The following is a 25,318-nucleotide window of genomic DNA, read 5'->3' as shown; positions in this document are numbered from 1 at the left end:
AATATTGACTTTTCAACTGAAATATATGTCGATATTAGCTAGCGTAGTTAATGATTGAGTATTTGAATTGGTAAAATGATAGACAGCCACCCCCTTGTTTGTTCTTAGCATAATAAACATTCCAATTCATCTTTTTCTTTCTTCTTTCTGATCCAGTTTTACCATAAATTCAACTCACAAGGACATGAATAGTTTGATATATATAAAATATGTTTTTAATCAAGGCCAATAAAAATAGCTATTTTTTTAGTCTTTGTAAAAAAAGTTTGTCCTTGTAATTTTTGCTGTCACTTTTCTTTTTGTTTCTGAACCATGATAACAAAAACAAAAAAAACATAATTCGTTATATTTTATGGGAAAAAATAACGTAAACTAGAAAATTTAAAAAAAAAACATATTATTTTTATAGAAACTAAAGAAAATTTACTGCATTTGATAGGAACATAAAAACAAATTATTATATTTACAAGAATGTAAAATATATGATTGCTATTTGCTAATGACAGGTTTACAGGTTTTCTGTCCAAAAAAAAAATTATGACAGGTTTACAGGCTTACAGACAAAACCATAATAGATGATCACAAATATTATGGGAATAAAAAAACTATTTTTTTATGGATATTGAAAATAAAAACCACTATATTTATATAGAGACATTAAATATCCCATCTCATTCCACGTATCAAAGCTTTTAAAACTTGATACACTTGAAATTTTGATTTGATAAAATGTGAGTTAAAAAGAGGTATATATGGTAAACTACTCCGAAGACTGAAGTTTATTATTAAATTGTTTTATTATATCTCTATTAAGTATTATAGTACAACTAATCAACTATGTATTAGGATTTAGGAGCAAGAACGTGGTAGGTCATTTTCAACGTTTTGCACGGTGTGCTCTGTTTTGCTAGCTTTATTCGTATGTTAAGGGTCACGCTGTGCTCTGCTTTTGAAGCTGGGGATTGTGGTCCTATAGTACAAGACTTGCTATAGTATGACAAGTTCATGACTGCTTAATGGTCAGAAGAAACTTTTTTGCGTTTATTTCTGACTTGCTTGTCTGGATTTTACATACAATTTGATCTTTTCACCTTGTATGTCAACATTATTTAATGCTAGTTAGCTCCATGCATTAGCAAACTATAATACCACTCAAGACTGCGGGCAAAAATAAATTAAGATAAGTCATAAGAGAACTAATGATGAGAGGAGTGAAAATTATTCAATTCTCCAGCAAGTCAATGAAATTCTGCTGAACCATCATTAATTCTTTGGTTTGCGATTAATTTGGCTATGTTTGGATTAAGGTTTGAAAAGTACATTTGTGAATTCTAATACACAATAACAAATTCCAATGTATCAGACGAATAAGTAAAAAAACATTGTTGCTTCTAAAACCTTAACTTAATTCTACTGAAATCACTTTTGCAAATGAAGTTGAGACAACTGTCAAGTGGCAAAGTGATATTCACCTTAATATGCATCTCATGATTTTATTCACCTTGTGGAGTACATTGGATAGAAAACATGTGAAAAATAAATTAAAATTTCTCTTTATTTTCAAATTACTTTATGAATTTTTCTTCTCTAGATGTACCACAGAGTCCTCCATTTTGTTTTCTTATATGCTAGTGTGTGGAGGAAGGGGTAGGAGTGTGTTTATTCCGAGACTTGCCACATAATTAGGCTTTCTGATTCTAATTACAGGTATGTTTTGTTAGGTGTTCATCATTACAGGATCTGTAGTGATCGACAAATAATCACAAGTTTGGTATATCTCTTTTTATTTTCTTAACTTTAATTTGACTGTGGGTGCCCATTTCAACCACACACTTTACACTGTACAACACCGTTGCCATCATTTTTCCAAAGCCTAATGATTATTATATATGACCAAAAGCTTCCTTCTTTTCTTATGTCATGCTTATATACTTTCCACGTTGAGGTTTTATCTTGATTCTTTTTGCTAATCATGTTCAGTTATCATTCTCCGTTTATACCTTTCAGTTTCACCGTGCTTATATTCTTTCCACGTCGAGGTTTTTTCTTGGTTCTTTTAGCTAATTAATCATGTTCTGTTACCATTCTCCGTTTAAAACTTTCACCATGAATGCATCAAAAAGTTCTAAAATTGAAAGTCTTAGTTGCAAGCCAAACTCGTATCTTCTGGAAGAATTATTCAGGACAATAGCGCAGATTTTTGGATGCTGAAAACATAGCTAGCTTAGGATTCAGATCATAACCCATAGGAAATTGCACAATACTCCCTAGTATTTACTAGAAAACATTGATAACCTCGAAGTATTGTGTAAAGATTAGTTGGAACTTGGAACCATATCACGTAATAATTTTATTTTTCTAAACTAGTATTTTATACACAAGTCTTACTTTATATTTGATAACATTCATTAAAATTATTTTTTTAATAAATTTCAACCTATAATAAAAATAAAAATTTGAATTAAAGGAAAAAATAGAGGACCGAGAGAAAATACGTGTAAGGATGAATTTTCTTTTATTTAATCAAAATAAATAAAAAAGAAAATAAAAAAAATATAGATAGAAATTAACCTTTATAAACAAAACAAAAAAAAAATCCTTTTGATTTTCTCGTTAGATCAAATTTCAAATTTTTTTCTCATCCTAAGTAAAACCAACAAAGTGTATGGAATCCATGTAATTCCTCAAATAACTGAAATGTTACTCTGGAAAATGAGTCAGGCTATACCATATTACTACTTGTTTGGGTATTTGACAACAATTGACCAAATATAACATTCCACTACCAAAGCTAAATAAGTATAGACATGTCACATGTGTGAGTAAACTTATCATATATATGTTGATGTGAATGGTACAAATATTTTGACACAAATTTCAGTCTAGTCTCTGACGTAAACATGGAGACAACAATATCCAAAAAAAAAAAAGGAGGTGAACATGTGGCAGTATGAAACCTAATTAACCACAAACACCAAGATAAGAAAGAGAGCAGAGCAAGATCCAAACGAGGAATTTGGATTTGACTAAGAACGCGTCAAAGAGCCAATCCCCTTAGAAATGTGATTATGCATGTTACCAGGATTAAAGCCCAAGCAGCCCAACAACCCCTGCTTGTAAGGCAAGAAAGTCCTCTTCTTCATCTCCTCCGACGCGGCCCGGTTCAGCGTGTAATGCAGCTCGTGGGCCGAGACCGGTCCGCGCCGCTTCGAGAACGAACCGGAAGAATTACTCTCCGTGGACCGGAAGCTGCAGTTCGGAACATCCTCGTTGTTGTTCTTCGACAGAACCGCGTATTTTCTCCTCAGAGGATCCTTGTCCGTTGCTCTTCCCTCCGAGGCGCTTCGGAAGAGGAGAAAATCCCTGAACCTCCATTTTCTCGTGAAGGGAATCGAAGACAAAAACGAGGATGTTTTTGAGTTGTTGTTGCTTGTTGAAGAAGAAACGCTTTTGTCTTCGGAGTCGCACACGACGATGTCGGAGATTCTCAAAGGGGACAACGACCTGCTTCCTTTACGACCAGAAACCGAAACCCTTTCCCTCCTTCGTTGTGTTTCTTCTTGTTCTTCTCTCTTAAGAGTTTCTTTCATTGCCTCTGCAAAAGGGTCGAAGTCTTTCTTCTTCTTGCGGGGAGAAAGTTTGGACCTTGGGGATGTTACCGGAGTTTGAAGCCGCGGAGGCGGCTTCAAAGGACGGATTTTTCCGCCGTCGAAGAGCTCGGCGGCGGAGAGAGAAGGGCGGTCGAGGTGGCCGCTGAAATTGAACTCGAAATCTTGTTGTTCTTCATGGGGAAGAACAGAGGAAGAGGAGGGGGAGTCGTGGAAGAAGGAGGAGGTGCCACGTGTGGGGCTGGTGGGGGCGCTGAAGAAGAAGTTTGGTTTGTTGGAAGCGAAGAATTGGGGGCTGGAAGGGGCGGTGATGAAGGGGGAGGAGCAGTTGCTGTCGAAGTTGAAGTCCACCGGTGGAACCATCACTTCCACCTCCATGCTTCTGTTTGTGTTTGTGTGTTTCTCTTCTCTCTCTTTTTTTTCTTCTGTGTGTGTGAAACCAAATCACAAGGGTGGAAAAATGGTTGTCGGTTGGAATGGGATGGTGGAATTTATAGTGAGGGCAAAGATTTCAAGATTGTGACTTGGGTTTGAGAGAGGAAGGAAGGGGAGAGGAAAGAAAGGGTTGGAAAGATTGACTTTCAGTGAAACACTCACTGGTCTTTTTTTTTTTTTTTCCTCGGCTAGAGAGATACTACTGTTTTTCAATTCACTTTGATTATATACTAATTTCATTTATAATATGTGATTATTATTGGTTTAGAAAAATTTTACACGACATAAAAATTGAACATGATTTTTTGTCAAATAAATAATTTTTTCCATGTGTAAATACAATGGGATCTCGTGGCATTATCTTAATTGAAAAGAAAGAAGCCGCCTTTGGTTTTGCATATGCAAGAGTACCTACTGTTTTTCTCACATTTATTATTGTTTTTCCCAATTCTACATTCTCCCCTACACCACGGCCCACGGGTGTGATAGAGATTAGAGAGTTGGTTGAGGCTTCATTTGGTTATGTCATAATCTCAATTTTAATGGATGGATTTGAATTCAATTATATTTTATTTCTATTTCAAGGGCTCGACTTTTATTTGGGGATGGAGGGTTAAGGAAAAAGTCTAAATTTTTGGGTTGTTTTCATCAATGGGGGTAGGGTGTGAATCTGCGGTGTTGCTTCGGCGATGACCAGTTTTAATTGTTTTCGTAATGAGATGACAATAATGTTTTGTAGAAAGCAATTAAGTCGCTTGACTGCAAATAATGGTAGTTTGTGTAATTTGAGTTTTTAAAAAAACAAGGAAAAAGGTACGAGGGACTGGGGAGGATTTACAACAGGACAAGAGGTGTGAAGAAAAATAATGCATACATATGCATGGTGTGGCTAAATTTTAAAAAGTTATTTTAAACTTTAGTTAATTACCTTATTCTATTTTTAATTTTCTTTTCTTATTTCTCTAATTAAAAAACAACACATTACTAAAAAAATGACATTTTCTCTCCTATTTGTAATTTTTTCATTGCCAAATATTAAATTAGCAGCAAAACTAATAGAGAATTTGGATCTCTCTTAAGTGAGTTAAGTCATATAACGGAATTTCAACTAAAAACTTCTTAGAGTTACTGGTTTTAAGCAACAAAAATATAATTACTTTCCTTTTTAGGTGTAAGGGAGAAAAATACAAAATATTTACCCTTTCATAAACAGTATTTATTAAAATGTTGCTAATGAACTTCTTATCCGCAAGGTTCTAAAAGACATGATAACCATAGGTGTTAATGATATAATTTTTGCGCTTCAATTTTAATATATTATTATAAATGGATTTTTTAAAAGAAAAAGCACTGCCTTTTGTTGGTAGTACGAAATCGTATGTTTGGTTATAAGACGACACTTTTTCTTTCTTTCAGTTAAAGAAAAGAAGGAAAGTAAAATTGAAAACATATATAACCTAAATTTTTTGTATATGTTATATTCAAATGAAAAATATAAAAGTTAATGGAAAAGATACGATGAGAAAAATCAATAAGTAAAATGCCTTTTTTTATATAAAACATATTTGATATGTATTTGGATCAACATCTATAAACTTAATTTTGAATAATTTTGATTTTATAATATTAGTTTTACTCAAAAACAAATTTAAGCTGATTTTTTTTTTACTGCAGCTTTTTTTTATTTATTTAAAAAGTGTAAAAAAGTTTGGATTTATATTCCATCCAACAATGTGTCATGTGTGCTCATGGGATTGCTTCTCTATGGTCTATTGTCCTTTAATCTCTTTCTTTTCACTCAAAAGACTCGTACTAGACAAAGCATAAGGTTTTAGACAACCATGTCATTTAAATTTAAGAAAACTACCGTTAGAATTAAAGAAAGGGCATGCTGACAAAAGGAAAATGCAAGAGAAAGACAAAAGTAGCGCTTTTGCTTGTCTATCTGAGTCTCTTCTGAAATGATAGAAGTTAGGTTACTGTTTTGTCAATCTTGGTTTCTATCTGTTTTTGCTGCTTAAATTTTGGTAGAACAATACATGCTTGCTACATTTTTAATGTGATCTTGCCCCGAAGTTTATTCACCCTGCTATTAAAGCCGAGAACATAAAGTTAACTGGAAGGCATAATTATTTTTTCCTTTATTCATTCAAACACGAGAGCTTTGTTCATATAAATCCATATAGTTTAATTCTAACATGAAATTCTATACTTTTTTAATAATCCATTTTTACTTTACTATCATGACGGTTTGTTGATTTAAACTTCGAATTCCTATTCTGCTAGTGATGAAGTTAGGTTCCACCTAAGCAATTGTATTTATCTCATAGCTTTCCATTTCTTATATTGTTTGCATGTAGCTACTTTTATGTGGGGCAAGGGGGTTAAGCAAAGGCAAGCATGGTGGACCATATCAGCAATCAATTTTTGTTGGATAATAAGACACAGAATTAAACTATTTCTCATTCATAATCTTGCTTGATTAATGGAATTATACTTCATTCTCTATTGAATCACCAGTCTCGTTGTAGTTCTAGTCTTCTAGAGATATCTAACAGAAAAAATAAGACTTTCTGTTCATCTTGCTAGATATTATAATCTTTCATTCTGATCTTAATAAACCCTCCTTGTTGACATAGTGCATGCCAAGGCACATTGCCCCGTAGTGAAAGGAATATATAATATGAAGTTACACACTTGAACAATAAATAATTAAAATCAAACACGGTACATGAATATCTAATAAAATGTCTAATGGGCAATGGCTATCTAGCCCCTCTGTTCTTTTTTGACCATTGGGTATGCAACATTCATAATTTATGTCCAATTATGTGGCAATGTCCCTTTCATTTATAATCTTCGTTGAGACAAGATCCTATGATTATTTTCATTTCATCCTAATCATGGTCTCTTTTAGGCCAATGATCTAGAGAGTAATTAAATATATAGTATTTGTTTGAATTTTGTTTTTTATATTTTTTTTGTTTGAAATTTTATAATGTCAAACTGCTAGCAGAAAACAATTAACATATTTGATCGTTCGTTATGGATCACATATTCACATTGCGGCTATCCCAACCCAATTTTTCGCAAAACATATTTGTATTAACTTGACCACTTGCAGATCCATGACCAGTCCACAAGATTCTTAGGAAAAACTTGCACGAGTTCTTTTAGCATAGAAATATATTAGGCATGAATTCTCTCGTTATTTAGCCCATTTCACATACGGTTTCATAGAATTTGATCAATTCATTACATACTTATTTGTATAAGTAACATACATCTATGATTTTTAGTGTTTTCATAAATAAAAAAAATATGGGAAAATTAGCTGTCAAACGTGCCTATATCTTCAACTAGCAAAGCAAGTTGTAACCACTGATTATGACATTTGGTCTGCTAATAAATTATTATCTTGTATAAAAAAAATACTGTGTCAATCAGCAGTAAGTATCATAACAAGAAATACTATCAATACACCCTGTTTTATATATACTCTTTTATACTGGGTGAAATATATATTTCTCATTTGGTGGATCTTATTTCCAATTTCCAAACTTGGGAGATCTATATGAATTTCAACCTGTAGAAAAAAATAGTTACAAATTGTTTCAGTACATCAAAATAGTTATACATGGTTTAGAAATCCAGACTAAGTAAGGCAGTATATGAACATTTTCCTCCCCTGCAAACAAAAACAAAATATTCAAGTAGTAGAAGACAAGTTCACATGAACATATAACAATATATGTGAAATCTAATTAAGGATATCTCTGTTACTTAGTTGTAACACTTTTCAATCGTAGTTGTTAGATGACTATCACAAACAATCGCACATGGTGAGAAAATTACGGATAGTGCCTTGTCATTTTGTTCTTGGGCAACATTACAGGCTGCAGATTGTTGGGTCTTATATTAATTAATTAAATGTCACGAAATTCATCCCCTCTCGATGCCTATTGACCAAAAATAATATATCAAAAGAAATCGTACTTGCATCAGTTTACCAATATTGCTTCTGGAGGAATGATTAAATTAGATAGAATTCCTACTAATCTAGTGATTAGCAGACATGCAACGCGGACAAAATTGTTGATATCAAACATTTTACAATTTTATATTTACGTGTGCAACGCATAAATTTTGAGTAAACTGATTTCATCCAAATCACATGACTAATGTGGGCATTCTTCCAATTAATTTATATATAGCTCTATACCAAAAACATTTTTACGTATAAAAAAATGTAGACCATTTCCTTTGAACTTTGGTTCTTACGTTTACAAGTATATATGTTTGTAAATTTCATAAATAAAAATATTTTTTTCATAATAAACACTTCAAAAAATTAATCCATTAAACTAGCTTGCGTAAAATCATATGTTGATACCCGGCTACCATCATTGAACAAAAATATTTATTTTGAAAAAATATCAAATATAAAAATTCTGAAACTATTAAGGATGGTTAATCATATTTTTCAATTGTAAATTGTATAGTAAATCCATAGCGTTGATTGCCCAACAACCACTGGTGTGAAATATTATTTCAGACTAAATTTATTTTCATCCATAATTTTTCAAATATTATTTTATTAGTTATATTTACACGTGCATAGAAGATGCCGATTTCTAGAGAGTAGTACATGAACGACCAGATACGAAGAATAAATTTTATTTTTAAATGAAAACAAATTTGATTATGTCATAGTTCCGTTTATATTGTAATGAAAGTATTTTATTTTGAGTAAATACTAAATTAGAAACTAATAAGACATTACAAAAATGATTAAAATTAATAATAAAAAATTAAAAGAAGTCCCTCCTCGATAAAGAAAATAGAAAAAAATTAGGAGAAAGATAGGATAATTTTAGTTTTGAAGAGTCTTGTATGTGCTTTAATTTGTTGTATCCTTATTTAGAATTTTCTCTAGGACTGAATGATCTAATTAAGGCTTGAAACAAACAATTCATTACTTTCAAGTCCTTCAACTTCTGCTCCTTATATTCCTTTGTGCTTCTATCAGAGCAATTTTTTATACCATTATACAGTAATTTCATTTTCCACTAAACTCCATGTCCTTTGACCATAAGCTCTCCATGAGAAATTCCTATTTATCATAATTCCCGTCTCCCATCATCATAATGCATTAATGCCCATCAAACTTTGGAATTGTTTGCTGCACAAATGAACTTTTTGCCACGTGTTCTGTTGTCGTTTATGTTGAGATTGTTGCTTTCAATTTATGTCAAGACCTATAATAAAGCTTTGATACCTCTTGAATTTCGAATAAGAGTAACTCAATCATAAAAGTTAGTTTATAAGATGAGAATTACATCATAATCTATATAATCTTTTTCTTAGATCATATTTATAATTGATATGAGATCTCAATAATATCCAAAGTAGATCCTTCATTAGCTCTTCTTTGATATTAGTTAAATTTAAAATCTATGATAAGCTTTCATTACATCTTAAATTTAGATTAGATCTAACTAGAGATGAGAATATGACAGGGTAGATAAGAAAATAGTTAATGGTTATGTTGAATAATAATTTATTAGTACTTTCTCATTATCCATTGGATACTCATATATAAGATATTGTATTTTTTTATATATATTTATGAGTATCCATGGATACTTCCTAAAAATAAATAGATAAAAATAATCATATTTTCATTAATAAGATACTTCTTTCATTTAATTGATTTATTTTAAAGATTAAATTAATTTGCATGTCCTTGAACAATTTCACAGTTTTTTAAAAAAAAATAGGTACCTAACTTGCATTTTGTGCTTTTAATTAGGTCCTTAATGCAAGGATCTAATTGATCATATCTATAATTTATATGTGTTCTTAACAATACTAAATATTATTTCTAAAAGAAATATAGAAGACTTGGGATAGTGATAGAAAAACAAGGAGACACTTTTTTTTCTACATTAATAAAACAATAATATAGGCTTATGTTATGGATTGAGCTTGAGATTTAATTTGTGTAGTGGGACACCTCAGCCTAAAGCATCATATTAACCCAAATCGTAAGTGTTGATTAAGGTCAACACCTAAACACAGGATTTGTAAAATACACTTGTTCACAATGAACCATACATTGACCTAAAATAAAGTTAATCTATCACTACATCAAAATACAATGATATTACCTATGAGACGCCTTGGATAGAGCTGTAAAAAACAACCCAACCCATATGAGTCAAGCCAGGATGGGCTCACTAATTTGCATCTTGAAAAGAAAAGGACACTTTAGCCTAGTTAGATGGGCTAGACAGCCAAGGCCTAGCCAATGAAATATAAGACCAAATATTAGGGAACTGCTTGGGGCACCCACATTTTTGCTGAAAAATGCCCTTAGAGTATTTTCAGTTATAAATAGCAGATTAATTTTTTCATTTTTGCAGCGTCTCATTTTTGTAAAATCACACTTTCTTAGTGTAACCTGCTTCCGTTAACGTCCTTTTGTAAGTGTTTGTTGTTGCCAGTGGTGTACATGCGTTGTTTACAGATATACGGTGAAGTTCGATAATTTTTTATCGTCGGAGAAGAAGAGGTATGTATTAAAAAAATTCAAAAAAAATGAATTGACAATTCTTATGATTCATACGGTTTAATAATCCGTATGTTTTGAATTTTTCTTAAAAACTATAATTTTTATATTTTTTATATATTTAATTTATTTACACAATTTATAATTAAACAAATTTGATATTTAATTGAATGTTGTATTTAGATGTTTATTACACTAATTAATAGTTAAACAAATTTGATATTTAATTTAATGATGTATTTGAATATTTATTACCGTGATTAAAAATTATACAAATATGATATTTAATTGAATGATGTATTTAAATGTTTATTGCAACAATTGATAATTAAATAAATTTGATATTTTTTTACATATTTAAATTTTTATTAAACTTATGATTTTTATTTACAATTTATATATGTAAACAAATTAATTATTAGATAAAAATTAATTATCACAAAATTTATTATATAAATTTACATGTGCATTGAATATATATTAGAAATTTTAGTTTTATATATAGCGACATTAATTATTTTATAACAATTAATCTATTAGCTCAGTTGATTAGAACATTATGCTAATAACTATGAAAGTCATAGGTTCGATTCTTGCTTGGATCATTAATTTCAAATTAATTCATAAATTATAGTTTTGAAAGAAAAAGAAAATCCTATAGACCACTTATGGATGGACAAATTTCACATGTTAGCTGAGTACAAAAATGTTGGGTGCCACTATCAGTTTCCTAAAATGGAGTGTATATATTGAGCCATGTTATACTTCCCTTGGTGCATGCTTCCTTTAACTCAAGTTCATGTGGATGTCATAACCTGTCACTAGCACAAGTTCTTGCACCTTATTGACTACCACATTTCACTTTCTTCATCTCAAACATGCCAAACCAAGGAGTAGAGAAGTTGGGAAGTTCAAGCAAAGAACCAATGTATTGGATTTAACCACCAAATGGACAAGATGATTAAAGGGTGGATGAAAGGTGTCAATCTCAATTATTGCACAAGGGACTTTGTTGTTCGTCATGGAGTCAGCATCAAAGAGGCTATAGGTGTAACCTTCTGTAGTGATGACACCACTCTTGGCTTGTGATCAAACTTGTATTCATCCACTACTAGTCTTAATAGAAACGTAGATTCAAGATGGTCAAGTATCTTTCCATCACAATCAAGATCCCCATCATTGTCTTTCTATAATTGTGTTGCATTCGGTTTCATGGCAAAAAGAATGCTTATACCTTAGCAAACATCCTTGCCCCATGCTTGGTCCAGTTGTTCCAGCCGAATTTGAAGGTTTCATTGGCTAGAAATCTTGACATTAATTGTACTGGACACAAGATCTAAGTGATGGCGATGAATTCAGAAGTGAATGAGGCATGGATTTCATTGTTGTGCCTAAGACACTTGTTTTAAGGAGAACTAATCTCATTGTCTATGATAGTCCCTCTTCTGAAAGTATCTTCGTCTCCACACGAATGGTCATGAATTTAGTATTTTCCTCGTAACCTTTTTCAATGCTTTCTTCATCCATACGAAGATCAAAAGACTCTAATATCACAACAAAACTTTAAGAAAAGATATATGCTACCCCCACCTCCCCCCCCCCCCCCCCCCCCCCCCCCCCAAAAAAAAAAAAAAGCTTAATTAGGTAATAACACTATAGAGCTCAAAATGGAAAAATGGACTTCCATAAAAGAATACAACTATTGGTTGAATGAAAATATATTGAAACAAGAAAAAACTCTAATATCATACCAAAACTTTAAGGTACATGCTACCCCCAACTTAATGAGGTCAAAACCCCATAGAGCTCAAAATAGAAAAGTGAACTTTCATAAATACCATTGTTATTGATTGAATGAGAAGTATTGAAAATAAAAGGAAAATACTTACATTTTTTTCTACCGCTTAAGCAGCATACACAGTTGTTAATTTAAAAAAAATAATTTTTATTGTCTTTTACTTCAAACTATGATTTTAATTATTTCTCCTTCAAAAAATGATTTAAATTATTTCACAATTATATATATTGGAATCGTATTCATAGATGCCAGTGAGAAACTAGGAATTAAAATCAGTTTCAGATTCAGCCTCTATGTAGTTTTTGCAAGCAGTAACATTGTACTGTAAAGATAAGTATTTAAATAATCTTAGCTGTCTGCTACCAATATGTTTTGAGGGTTTAAAAAAAAAACAAAAATACCCGAATCATATATTATATGGTCGGGTTCAATCCAAAATTTCAGACATTTTAATACAATCTTAAGAACCTGGCATACCTTAACCCAGCTACAAATTTAAAAATAATACTACAGTTTAGGGGAGAGCAATAAAATCCATCCTACTTCAACACACAGTTCTGCTAATAAGCCCCGTTAGGAAGCACCTTGAATTGCAGCAGCAGGTTGCATGGCTATATCCTGATTCTGTCTCACAGCAAATCCATGGCCACCATAACCCTGATGACCACCATAATGGCCTCCATTGGAATCAGATCTCCACTGCGTCATCCCAAGAAATTAAATTTGAGATGGATTTCAATAATGAAATTAGAAATTTTATTAGAAATGCCATTTTTTCTTCCCTTGAATAATGCGAGATTTCATTTTGGTGCCTTCAAAATCTAAATATAGATTAAAAAAGAAAAATGCTAAAAAGAGAATGCCATACAAGCAATTTTCCCACTATATAGACAAAGGTAAGTAAAATATAGTATTAAACAATTAAGTGAAACCACAAAAACAAACTCACATGCTTATTTCCTGGACTGCGACCCCAAGAAAGACGCACTGTCTGCTTCCCAATTACTGTCCCATTCAATCCCTGAATTGCTTCCTCAGCATTCTTTCTGTTACAGAGACAGCATGTAGCATAAAACATAGTTAATTCACTCAGAAACCAAAAATAAGACAGCATTATTTATGTTGGCAATGGCAATCAGAATCAAAAAATTATATGTACTGGTCCTCAGAAACTTTATAAGATATTTGTATCCACGGATGATTTCAAAAGCATTAGAAGTTGGCATATTCGAGGATTCCTTACCCATCATAAGAATACATATGTATCCTTAGCAGCAGTGTTATTAGTATCGCACAATTCATGATACAATACATACAATTCGATACAATTCAAGTAACTGGCAATAGGAATCAGTGAGCAAATCGTTTTGGTGCTTGAATCGCATCACGAATCACATGAATTGAACCTGAATCGTGACCTTAAGAAGAATCACATGATTCTTGCATAGATTCTATGCAGCCTCAGAAGGAGTTGTGGCACCTTGCCGCTCCTCCAAGGACTATCACAGCTGGAGCAGGGCTCCTCCAATGGCAGCCAGAACAGGCAAATCACCGCAATCCAGTTCTAACTTCTGTTCTGCCCATGGCTGCACTTGTATCTAGCTGTGGTCATCAGAGAAGAGAGATGACCGAATTCACAACCCTAACCCTAAATGACATTTTTTTTACTTTAGCAACTTTTGTGTTTTAGTTGCAACACAGACTCTGTTTCAGCTTTGGACCATCAGTTTTAACTATTGACGTGATATTTAAGTATTGTCTAATATCGAATAAAAAATATTTAATTGATGTGATAATTCTTTTGTATCAATTACTGTTTAATATCTTTTTATCATACAATCTATTATAAAACACTGTAAATTCTGTTATAGATTTTCAAAATCAATCTTATAGCAAAATATTTATTATAAATTTTAACATTATTCTATATTAACAAATTTTAACCGAACTCATGCATCTCAGGCTCCTCCTAGAGTTATTTTTAGTTATTGGTCATAAATATGTGTTTTAATGTCTTTGTTAGTTGCATATTCGATGTTTATTGTGAATCTTTAAATTCACGGTACAATTCAATTTGCAATTCCGAAAATGGGTATTCTGATACACAATTTGAATCCTGATTCTACTAACATGATGATCCTTAGGGCCTATTTGGATAAACTTCTTATAGGAGAAGAGAATAAGGAAAAATGAAATAAACTTCTACAAGTGTTTATTTAGAAGTTTATCCAAACAAACGTTTAGATGATTTCAAAAGCATAGAAGTTGGCATATCCAAGGATTCCTATCCTTACCCATCATAAGAATACAAATGCCACTTCCCATTTCACAGGAAACCACCCACAACACAGCAGAGGGGCAGCGGTTTCACTAGCATGAAAATTATAATCTATGACATCATTTTAAGAGATACTACCAAGAGTAAAGTACCTGTCAGCAAATTGAACAAATCCACACCCTTTACCAACTGGAATTTTCACAGAGACAACCTCACCAAATTGCAAAAATGGTTGTCTGAGATCCTCATCACTGGTATCAGAATCAAGCCCTCCAACAAATATCTACAGCAGAGATCAGTTACTGAGATGTGAACAAAGCAAGGTGATTAACATGTGCAAAAAATTACAAAATCAGACTCACAGTAGTGTTGTTTATATCCCCTTCAGAATGGGAACCTTGGGCCACAGCACCATTAGCTGAGTGTCCCCCAGCCAATACCACAGCTAGTTTAAAGAAATAAAAGATCAGATTTTGAGGTTTCTAATTGGAAGCATGATAAATAATTCATTCCAGTGAGAACCTTCTGGTGTTATTAAACATAAGCAAGCCTGGCAATATATACATTTTAAAACAATGAACAATGAATATTACTACCTTATTCTGGATTCAAGTTTCTAAATTGTAAAAATATATCTACCAATTGAAATGCAATGATAATTGAAGTGGGTGAGAAACAACAGACTTGTGACTTAGTATTGGCTAACATGAAATGGGCAGGGGAATAGAACAAAGAGCAAAAGCCTGTCAGTTAATCTATGTATAATCTGCAATGAGCAACTGCCAACAAAAACAAGAAAGAAAGCCCATTCAAGCTGAAACAAGAAAAATTTTAGGGATTTCCTTTCAGTTAACAGTAAAGATTAGAGGTAGATGCAGAATATAAGATGGATGCTGGTTTAAGTGGCACTGATAAATTACAAACTGAACATTAAGATAGCATAATTGAATAAACTACTTCACAAGAACTCATAATAAGAATTACAAATGACAAACCTTGAGAAGAATATTGTTGTTGGAAGCCATAAGTTTTCTTGGGAGTTGCAACACCTATTCGCATGGGCCTACTAGAACAATAAACGCCATTCATTTCGGTCATTGCCCTCGTTCTCTCGTTTTCATCACCAAACCTAACAAAACCATAGCCTTTTGAGCGGCCAGTATTAGAATCAATGACAACTTTTGCTCCCTTAATAGACGAATATCGGCCAGCAAAAGTATCCTGCAGCATAGCATCGGTAACATCAATGGCCAAGTCCCCAACAAATATAGAGAGATCCGAAGTAGCATCGGAGGAACGTCTTTCCCCGGCACTGAATGTGGCCCAATTCAGACGGAATGCCTGATCTGTATTGGGCATCATCGTGCCATTATAGTTCTGCAAGACTTTCTCAGCCGTCCCTCGCGAATAGAACTCCACGAATCCATATCCCTCGGACTGACCAGTTTGCTTATTCCGAATGACCTTGGCCGAAACAACCTGCATATAAGGCAACACATCATCAAAAAGCAACATGGAAGCTCACAAGCAAAAAGGTTCAAACTTCACAAATGCCCGTAAATTGAATCGGCTGATTGTCAACGAGGGATCTTCAAGATGCAAATATTTTTTTTTTAAAAAAAAAAAAAGGACAGGTTTTATTAGCCGCTTTTTTCCAGTGTACAATTGAGAGATCTTGAATGTATTAATTTGATGAAAATTAGGTCAACAGTGATGAACCCTCAGATTAGGGGACCACTTAGGCCGCCCAAAGTACTGCCTCCTTCGATTCGCAATCCCAAGGATAGAAATTTGAAACAGAAAACTCACTTTATTATAGCATCAATTTCAGTTCATCAAAACCCAAATCACACACACACATACACAAAAGAGAGAGAGAGAGATCAAGGAACTTCAGATGCCACCCTAAGTAACCGGTAATTAATCATGAGAAGTAACTTCCAGCTACAAATCAAGCTTATTCAAACTAAAAAAACACATTCAAGCTGGTAAAATTAATCATGCTAATTCGCATCTTATTGAAAAAGTATCAGAATTTGCAAGGTACCTCGCCGGTGTGAGCAAAGCAGTTGTGGAGGTAGTTCTCGTCCATCCAATGGTGGAGGTCGCCGAGCCAGACGGTCCTGATCTCGTCGGAGGAGGCCGCGGCCTGTTTGTGGTGGTGGTGGTGGTGGGAGGAGGGAGGAGGCGGCGGCGGCGGCGGGTAATGAGGGTGAGCATAGGGCATATAATGCTGCGGGTACATCAACATCTGTTGCTGCATCATGGCCATGGCGGTGGCCGGGTACTGCATAGCCATCCATTGCTGCTGATACTGATGCGGCTGCGCCGCCGCCGCCCACTGACCCTGCTGCTGTTGTTGCTGAACCTGACCCTGCTGCTGGTTATTATTCAGATCCCCGTTGGAACTGGGTTGAGCCATGTCTTACTATTAAAAGCTTAATGTTAGTTGTTTTTTTTTTTCTTTTTTCTCTTTCTCTCTAGAGAGAGAGAGGACCTGGTCTAAGCAGGGTGGTGGGTGGTGGTGCTGCGGAGATGCCAAGACCAGGCGAAGAGAGAAAGAGAAAAAGAGCAAAGAGAAGAGCGCAAATTGGTAGGGTTGGTTCTATATAATAAGGGAACGCGACACACGCCACCACACTGCTAAAAAACGCAAGTGTGTGTGTGTGTGTGTCGACACAACTACGCAAATGGGTTGGATCTGGGGGGTAAAAGCGTAAAAAACTATATATAAAAATAAAAATAAAAATAACGAAAACCTTCTTTGCAAGTTTGCAAATTGCAACCCTTCCTTCCTTGGCCGTCCGTGACTATCTCTTCTCGTGCTCTGGGACCCACCTCACTGCATCAACGGTTCTCGCTAACCCTGCACTTCTCTTCCCACTTGCCTTAACCCTTCCCACTCGCACTCATTGTTTTTATTCACGCTTACTATTTTATTGCTTTTTCTTTTTTATAAACAAATCTTTTTAATATGACAATTATCGTTTGTAATTTACTATTTTCTTTTTCCTGATTACTACACTCTTCTCCAAAATTTATTTTTCCTTTTTTATAATATTTTTTTCTAAATATTAGTAAAAAATAATTAAGTGAATAGAGAGATTAAAAAAGATAAGTTTGAAATGATAGTATAAATAATTAAAATTAGTAATATAATTAATTCAATTAATTATTTTTTTTAAGTGACGTAATTAGAAATGAAAAAAATACATGTTTGTTTGGTTTAAATTGTTAACTTAATGATGTAGTACTTTATTATGAATTTAAAGTTAAGGGCAGGTTATATTGTATGGTCAGATCTTTTTATTGTGGCATTTTGTATGGTCAGATCTAATTGTGCGCGTTCAATGAAATTCTTTAATAAGCTTTTCATGAATTACTTAAGATTCTAAATCTTATTTAAGTAATTATTGTCAATATTGATAAGATAATTATGTAATTTCCTAATTTAAAATAGATTTTAATCAGTTATTCATGTTTGCCACCCCATGTGCGTGTATACATTTAAGACTGACTAGTCGGTTTCTTTTTCAATATAGTTGTTTTAATAAAAATTAAATGATGCTGAAAAAAAGTATTAAATAGTATTAATTATTTTTTAAAAATTTGTATTAATTATTAATCCTCCTTTTTCTTTAACAAAAATTAATAAAGACAGAGTAATATTTATTTACAATGTTTTTAAGAATAAGAAATGTTGGTACTTGGATTGGTTTCTTCGGGCAAGTGGTTGATCTCAACATGGTCAACCATGGAGGAAGTGATTTGATTACTACACTCTAAGACAAATTTTACATGGATTCAAAATCTAACAAAGTCGTCATTATTGGTAGAAGTTTAACAAAACCATCAATGTCAAAGGTCTGAATCTTAGGATATCTGATCAATACTTTGAGAAATAGTTTACTTAATCCTTATTTTTAATTTAAAAGTTTAGTCTCACAATTCTATTTGTGTAAAATACTAAGACAGTGACAAAAAAATTAACTTCTTTGAATTGTAACTGTGTATGATATATATTAAAAGACATATAAACTGGGAAACATAATATATAAATAGTTGAATCATAACACTTTTGTTTATTCACTGTTTAGTGATTAATATACAACGCAAGTAATTTTAGAGGTGAAACAGGGGATCGTACTAACTACAAATTTCATTGAACTTGCTGGTTCCTCTAATTAGTTGATGTTAATAAGGTTTGATTAAATTGATGAGTATATTTGACTTTTTGTTTGCGCTGTGGCTGTTATAAAAGTTCACCCTCTAATTAGTTTATCGTATAACAAATATTTAGACTTCTGTTTTGTAATTTTCTCTTTTGTTTTGTTTTATCTCACAATACTTTTGAAGTCAAAACGAGATGAAAGAAGTACTTTTATGTTGTTGAATCTTTTATTTATTTATTTTTCTAACAAACCAGTCGGAACGAAGTTAAATACTAACTCAACCCTCTTTCTTGAAAGAATATTTTAAGAATTTGATTTTCATATTTTTATATTGGTAACTGTGGCGTCCCCAAAATAATGACTGGTTTAATAGTAATGATTTAATTAACAAAAATCATGGTAAAATTTTTTTTTTCTTCTTTTTCTTTTTCATTTCTTTCTCTTTTCACCAAAACAAGGTTTCGAAGGAAAATCCTCACTACAGAGTCTTGAATGGCCAGTTCACAACTCTATTCGGAGTCATTTCTTTCTTACCGCTCATAATTCTCTAAATTATTTTGCTGTTTCAAAAGGAAGAATATACTAGCCATTACTTTAGGTCGTCACGTGAAAAAAAAGGGTAAAATACAGTCGATAAACTCTTTTACAAATAAAGTTGCTAATGATTTCTTTTCAGATAACAAGATCGATCATAAATGCATTCATCATTTAAAGCTGTCCAAAATATGGGAGTTTTACAAAATATATAGTGTCATCCAGAGCAAAGGTGTCCATAGTGGTGGCTTCAGCCACAAGTATACAATCATCAAATTCCTATACATCAGGTCTACCCATACAAAACAAAAGAGTAAACCTAACAGTCAGTCCTAAATACACCCACCCTAAAAAATACACAAAACTAATCCAAGGAGTTGTCCACTCCACCGTGCGCTGAAGCGTCCGTGCAGGTTCATCTGGATGCACCAAAGAAGTAGCCGTGAATCGAATGGTGCCCCGAAATCGGCACCTCGTGTTGCCTTTGAGGGTCTCCCAAGCTCCCTCTAAGCACTCCATCTCTACTCGATCACGGATTAGCTGCGCCGCCATCACGATCTACAAGAAAGAAAAGAAAGGGGTAGACTCTTTCACAAGAATCTAGCTATGCCGCTACACAATGCATCTCATAACCACTACATGCAATTAAAAGGGGTATTTTAAGGCTTTTCATCTCTGGTAATCGATTACACAGCCTTGGTAATCGATTACCAGAGGCTAAACTTGAATTACACAGCCTCAGGACATGAAATATGCAATAATGCACTGTGTAATCGATTACACATGCCTGGTAATCGATTACCAGTGACCCATTCCTCTGTGTAATCGATTACACAGGCTGGTAATCGATTACCAGAGGCTTCCACCATCTCCCAGTTCCCTTTTTAAGCCTGGTAATCGATTACACCCCTTGGTAATCGATTACCAGAGGCTTCCTTAGCTTCCTGACCTCGTTTTCAAGCCTGGTAATCGATTACACCCCGTGGTAATCGATTACCAGAGACCATCCTAGTCTCCTGTCTTCATTTTTAAGCCTTGTAATCGATTACCCACCCTTGGTAATCGATTACCAGAGGCCATACTCCACATATCACACAAAATTCACAGCTGGCCAGCCACCACAAGCCTCCTTGCTTTGTGGTCTTGTTTTCCTTTTATCTGTTGACTGCCAGGAGCTCGCCTGCTTAGGTACATCACAGGTTCTCACTGACCGACTATGCCCGGGTTGGGTCGGGATTGGTCAAGCTTGGTTTTGGGCAATAGCACCCCACCTGACGTCCCCAAGGTCTCCTGACCCCCGCGACATATCTCCAGGTACCACTCTGTGGTCAACAATAAAAGCAGGAAGTTTCACCCTTCAACACTTCCTCATCTCAAGCTTGTAGGATTATGGGGTACCCATCACATGTGGTACTAGGTGGCGGTCGGGCGATGGTGCACAACAAGTTTTCCACATCCACAATGCGCGCATAAACCCACCATCCCCTGTTGCCCACCTCCAACTGAGCTCACGCACTCCCACGTAGCCCATATCCTCGTTTCTCTCAACACCGGGTCCCCATCAATCCTCCCAAGCTTCCACAACATCCAAGCAAAACAACATTCAAACAGCACAAGCTATCACAGCCAAGCAAAACAGAGCAAAGGCAGAGAACTCTGCTCAACACATCAACCAAAATCACAGCTTTTCTCACTTAAAGACCACAGTAACAATTCCTTCGATCCAATTCGTTAACCGTTGGATCGACTCCAAAATTTTACTGGAAGTCTCTAGTGCATAAGCCTACATTTTGACCGTTGGGATCTACTAGCAAACATCCAGAACTCATTCTGCACTGCTCTTTCCACAACCAGCAAATGCCTAGTATTTTTCTGCACTTGTGCAAAATCCTGCTGCACAATTTCACAGCAAAAATCTGCACAAAATGCAGATTTCGAAAACCACACTTCCCCTCATCCAATCTTGCCCAAATCAAATCCTACAAGTCCCAAATCATGTATCAATCATGTCTAAACCAAGGTCAAGCTTCAAACCACAGCAACAAAAAATCTAGGTGTCCAAAACCCCTCAATTCAATGGGTTTTCTAGGTTTGAAAAGTGAAATTTAGAATGAGGTAAATTTGAGGCAAACTCTCACCTCACACCAGTCCATAACATCCATTTAGACTTGTTCAAACTGGATTTACACCTAAAATCTCACCGAATCAAAATTTGACTCTTCAACACCCAAATTTGCCCTAGCAATGGCTCTTTGTTCACTTTGGTCATTTGTTTTTCTCTCTAGCTCAGCCTAACCTTTCTCACATGTTCTAAATGACATTTCAAGCTAGTATTAACTCACTCTAACCTCCATTTACCACAGAATTCAGACTTAGCCTTCCAACTCTCAAAGTCTCACTCTTTTTCCACTCATAACATCACATTCTCACTTTCTAACCTTGGGTTAGTTCTACCCTTCATCTCTAACAGATTTCCATCAGCAATTTCAGCATATAAACATCACAAACATCATCACAAAAACCCTAAAACAGAATGGGTATGTCTAACTCACCCAAACATGGCAATTTCGACAAGCTTTCAACAAATGTCTTCACAAATAATCATCACACAACAGAAAACTAACAAAACTACCCCTCATATCTCCCAAAACCCCATACCCACGAAAATCAAGAGGGAAAGAAGTCCACCCAAACCTGAAATTTCGAAGTCCCACTCGTAGCCACGCACTTCACGACTCCAAAAATGCTCTCCTTTCACGATTTGGGGCAGAAATGGTGGCCAAAGGTTGAAGCTTTGCTTGAAGCTTCAATGGAGAATGAAGAAGAAGAAAGCTACGTGAGAGAGGGAGAGAAAAGGCTTCTGAATTTCTGCTTTGGCTGAGTGAGGAGAGAGAAAAGCTTTTTGGTTTTAAAAATAAAAAGGGTTTTCCCTTTTTTCCATTATTTTATTCAAGCTCTGCCACATGTCCCTATTTGATTGGAGCAAAAAGGGCCCACTTTCTCTTTTTGACTGTGACCCATACTCAGTCACAAAAGTGAGGAAAATCTGACCTTTGAAACGCTAGAAATCCTGCCTCGGTTTGCATGTCGTTTCTCTGATTCCAGTTTCTCGCGTTTCTCTGCGTCCGCCGGGGCCAGTTTTCGAAAGCAAGCAATATATATATCAAAACGCTCAGAATGAAACCCCGAGCGTGGTTTAGAGGTTTGTTTCGTTAAATTTTAAGTCGCACGCAAAACGATGATTTTTAAACTAATTAATTAGGAATTAACCCATAACCTCCCAGTTATGGATTTCTCCTCCTTAATTAGCCTAACCCGCATATCTTGCCCCCACTATTCCTACTTCTACCAAGAACATATAGGCATAGACACTGAATAATACTTATATATAATCATTCAAAATACATCGTTTCCAAAAATTCCGGGTAGTAATTTCCAGGATGTTACAGTAACTAATTATATATCACCTTCATATGACTTTTTAAGTAAAAACTTAATTTCTTAAAAAAAAGTAAAAACTTAATTAGAAAACACTTGCTCAAAGTTTTAACACAATCATCTATTATATATTTTTACTAAACTAGTTTATAAGCTAACCAAAATAGCTTATAATTAAGTTACTAGAGTGATTTATGAAACACTTTTATCATGAGATTATTAGCTTTTGCAAAAGGAGATTTTCAATTAGTTTGTCACAAAAAAAAATCTTTATTTGAAAAATAAAGTCTTAATGCAATTATAACAATAATTTAATTAGAATGAATTGATCTAATAGTTCTGTAAATGTATTTTACCATCATTTAATTATAAGTTATCTTATATAATAAGATTATTGACTTTTGTGATATATAATTTTTTTAAAAGTCTTACCTAAATAATTTCTAGTTAGTTGATATTAATTGTAAAAAAAAATGATAGTACATGAAAAATAAATTTCTAGTACAAAATTTAATAATCTTACTGCATATAACAATTTATAATTAGATGACAACATAAAAAAATATAGTTATAATGCATTCTAATTAAATTAAATTTCTTTGCCTAAAAAACTAAATTTAAATTCTAAACAAACAAATTAGGATATATTTTTATTAACAAACAAAACACGTGTCTATCTCATACATGATGCAACATGTAGATTGCTAAGATTTGTATCCCCTTGTTAAATAATAATATAATAAAATTTAATCTCCAATTCAAATATGGATCGCTGAATATAATTCTACTCAGCAAAAAAAAAAAAGCTGAGTATAATTCTATTAAAAGCAATGAAAGATATGAAGGTTGTGAATGAATTCAATCATTTGTTCACAGAATTTAATTAATTTAATTAATCAAATAAATTCAAGTATGCTTTGTACGTCGACTTCACTCTTCATCCTACTCCACAAAATTCATAGGCTACATTCCAAACGAAAAGCTCGATACAAGACAACTTCGGCTCCAGTTCAAAATATTAGCTGGTTATAATAATATTATTCCACAGGAATACATTAATTGATAAATCCTTTTGATGAATGATGACGCATAAATACAACTTGCTTTTATAAAAAAAAGTTTATAAAGTGGCTCTGATTTAAGGGTTCAATTTGCATCATTTAATTCAATTCAAAGGGTGCCTTGGTTCTAAATCTTATTGCAATGACTATAATCCATGTTTTTGAAAAGCAATAGTTGCGTTTGGTGGTGGCTTGGAACGTTGCACTTGCATATATTTGCATGATGTTTAAGAACGAGACCATGTCAAAACCTGTGAGAGATATTGAAGCCACCGTGTCACGTTTTGCCAGTCAACTTCGTACTTCTGGCCGGAAATTTTAGACTTTTAGCCTTTTAGTTAGGTGCTTCCCCCCTGACGCGGAAATTTGCCTACTTTATTTTTTACCTTATTTTAAATAATTTATCATCTTAAAAGTTAATATAGTAAACATTTAATTTTATTCTTATTTTAAAACTATTATTAAATGAAATGACATACATCAAAATAAGTGAATAATATGGTCATAATTTATTACTTTAGAAATTAATTGGCTTGTAGTACGTGTTTATGATTGACTAAGAAAATTTAAAAAAAAAATGATCATGAATTTATTCATTAAATAAATCATTTTTTAAATATAAACACAACGAGATATTCCCAACTACATCAATTTTATGGATCAAATGAGATACACAAATTTGTTGTAATGTTGATGATTTTATATTTTTATACTGTATTATAAAAAATAGTATCTTATTTGTCTTAGCAAACCCACTCAACACCGTTTTTGACAACATTTTTCTTTTTAAGGTCAACTTTTCTGTCGACTATCATGCACGAAATAGCCGAATATGATAGCCCATAGACTACACCGCGATTTCTGATAGATACTACAATACAACTCACTGACTCCGTTCTTTGTTTAAGGTGGTCATGACGAAAGTACCAGACTGTTTGAAATTGAGTACATAAATAATTATAGTATGTAATAAAAAACACGTGGTAGCGTGTGCCCACCTAAATTTTTTCAGGTCCAGCTGTTAGCAGCTAAACATATAACACTACCATTAATCTAAGAACAGTGATAAACGTTGAACAACTTGCAAGTAACTTTAATGATATACCCTTCAATTACTTTAAAAGACATTTGTGCTATCGTTTGACAATTTTAACTAGTACATTCGACGGACTCACTTTTTTTCAACTCATTTTTTAAATGCCTATATTAGTCTATCATAGGAAACAGTTTACACTCGATAAATATAATTTAATTAACAATACACACGAGAGAAAATCTGAGTTCAATCCCTGTAAAATACACTCTTACATAAAGATGAATAACTTTAAGTGTGACTAAACCCCAAATCGAAGATTAGTCTCATAATCCATCTAAACGACCAAAACTTATGGAAATATCTTATAATTCACCATGGAACCAAATA

General features: G+C 33.5%; 2 protein-coding genes across 2 annotated transcripts; both read right to left on the bottom strand.

The window, feature by feature from the left end:
• Positions 1-2,808: 2,808 nt before the first annotated feature.
• LOC114388756 lies at positions 2,809-4,212 on the bottom strand. The gene has a single exon (XM_028349411.1). The coding sequence runs from the start codon at positions 3,984-3,986 to the stop codon at positions 3,027-3,029; it is 960 nt and encodes a 319-aa protein (XP_028205212.1). The 5' UTR covers positions 3,987-4,212; the 3' UTR covers positions 2,809-3,026.
• Positions 4,213-12,708: 8,496 nt separating this feature from the next.
• LOC114388679 (polyadenylate-binding protein RBP47-like) lies at positions 12,709-17,311 on the bottom strand. The gene is made up of 6 exons (XM_028349301.1): positions 16,738-17,311; positions 15,686-16,169; positions 15,053-15,135; positions 14,843-14,973; positions 13,362-13,458; positions 12,709-13,111 (listed from the first exon to the last, which is right to left on the bottom strand). The coding sequence occupies exons 1-6, from the start codon at positions 17,110-17,112 to the stop codon at positions 12,986-12,988; spliced, it is 1,296 nt and encodes a 431-aa protein (XP_028205102.1). The 5' UTR covers positions 17,113-17,311; the 3' UTR covers positions 12,709-12,985.
• Between the last annotated feature and the right edge of the window lie 8,007 nt (positions 17,312-25,318).

This window comes from Glycine soja, chromosome 2 (assembly GCF_004193775.1).
Source record: "Glycine soja cultivar W05 chromosome 2, ASM419377v2, whole genome shotgun sequence".
NCBI classification, from domain to species: domain Eukaryota; kingdom Viridiplantae; phylum Streptophyta; class Magnoliopsida; order Fabales; family Fabaceae; genus Glycine; species Glycine soja.
The sequence above is the reverse complement of the archived record's forward strand: the minus strand, read 5'-3'. Positions and strand labels throughout refer to the sequence as shown.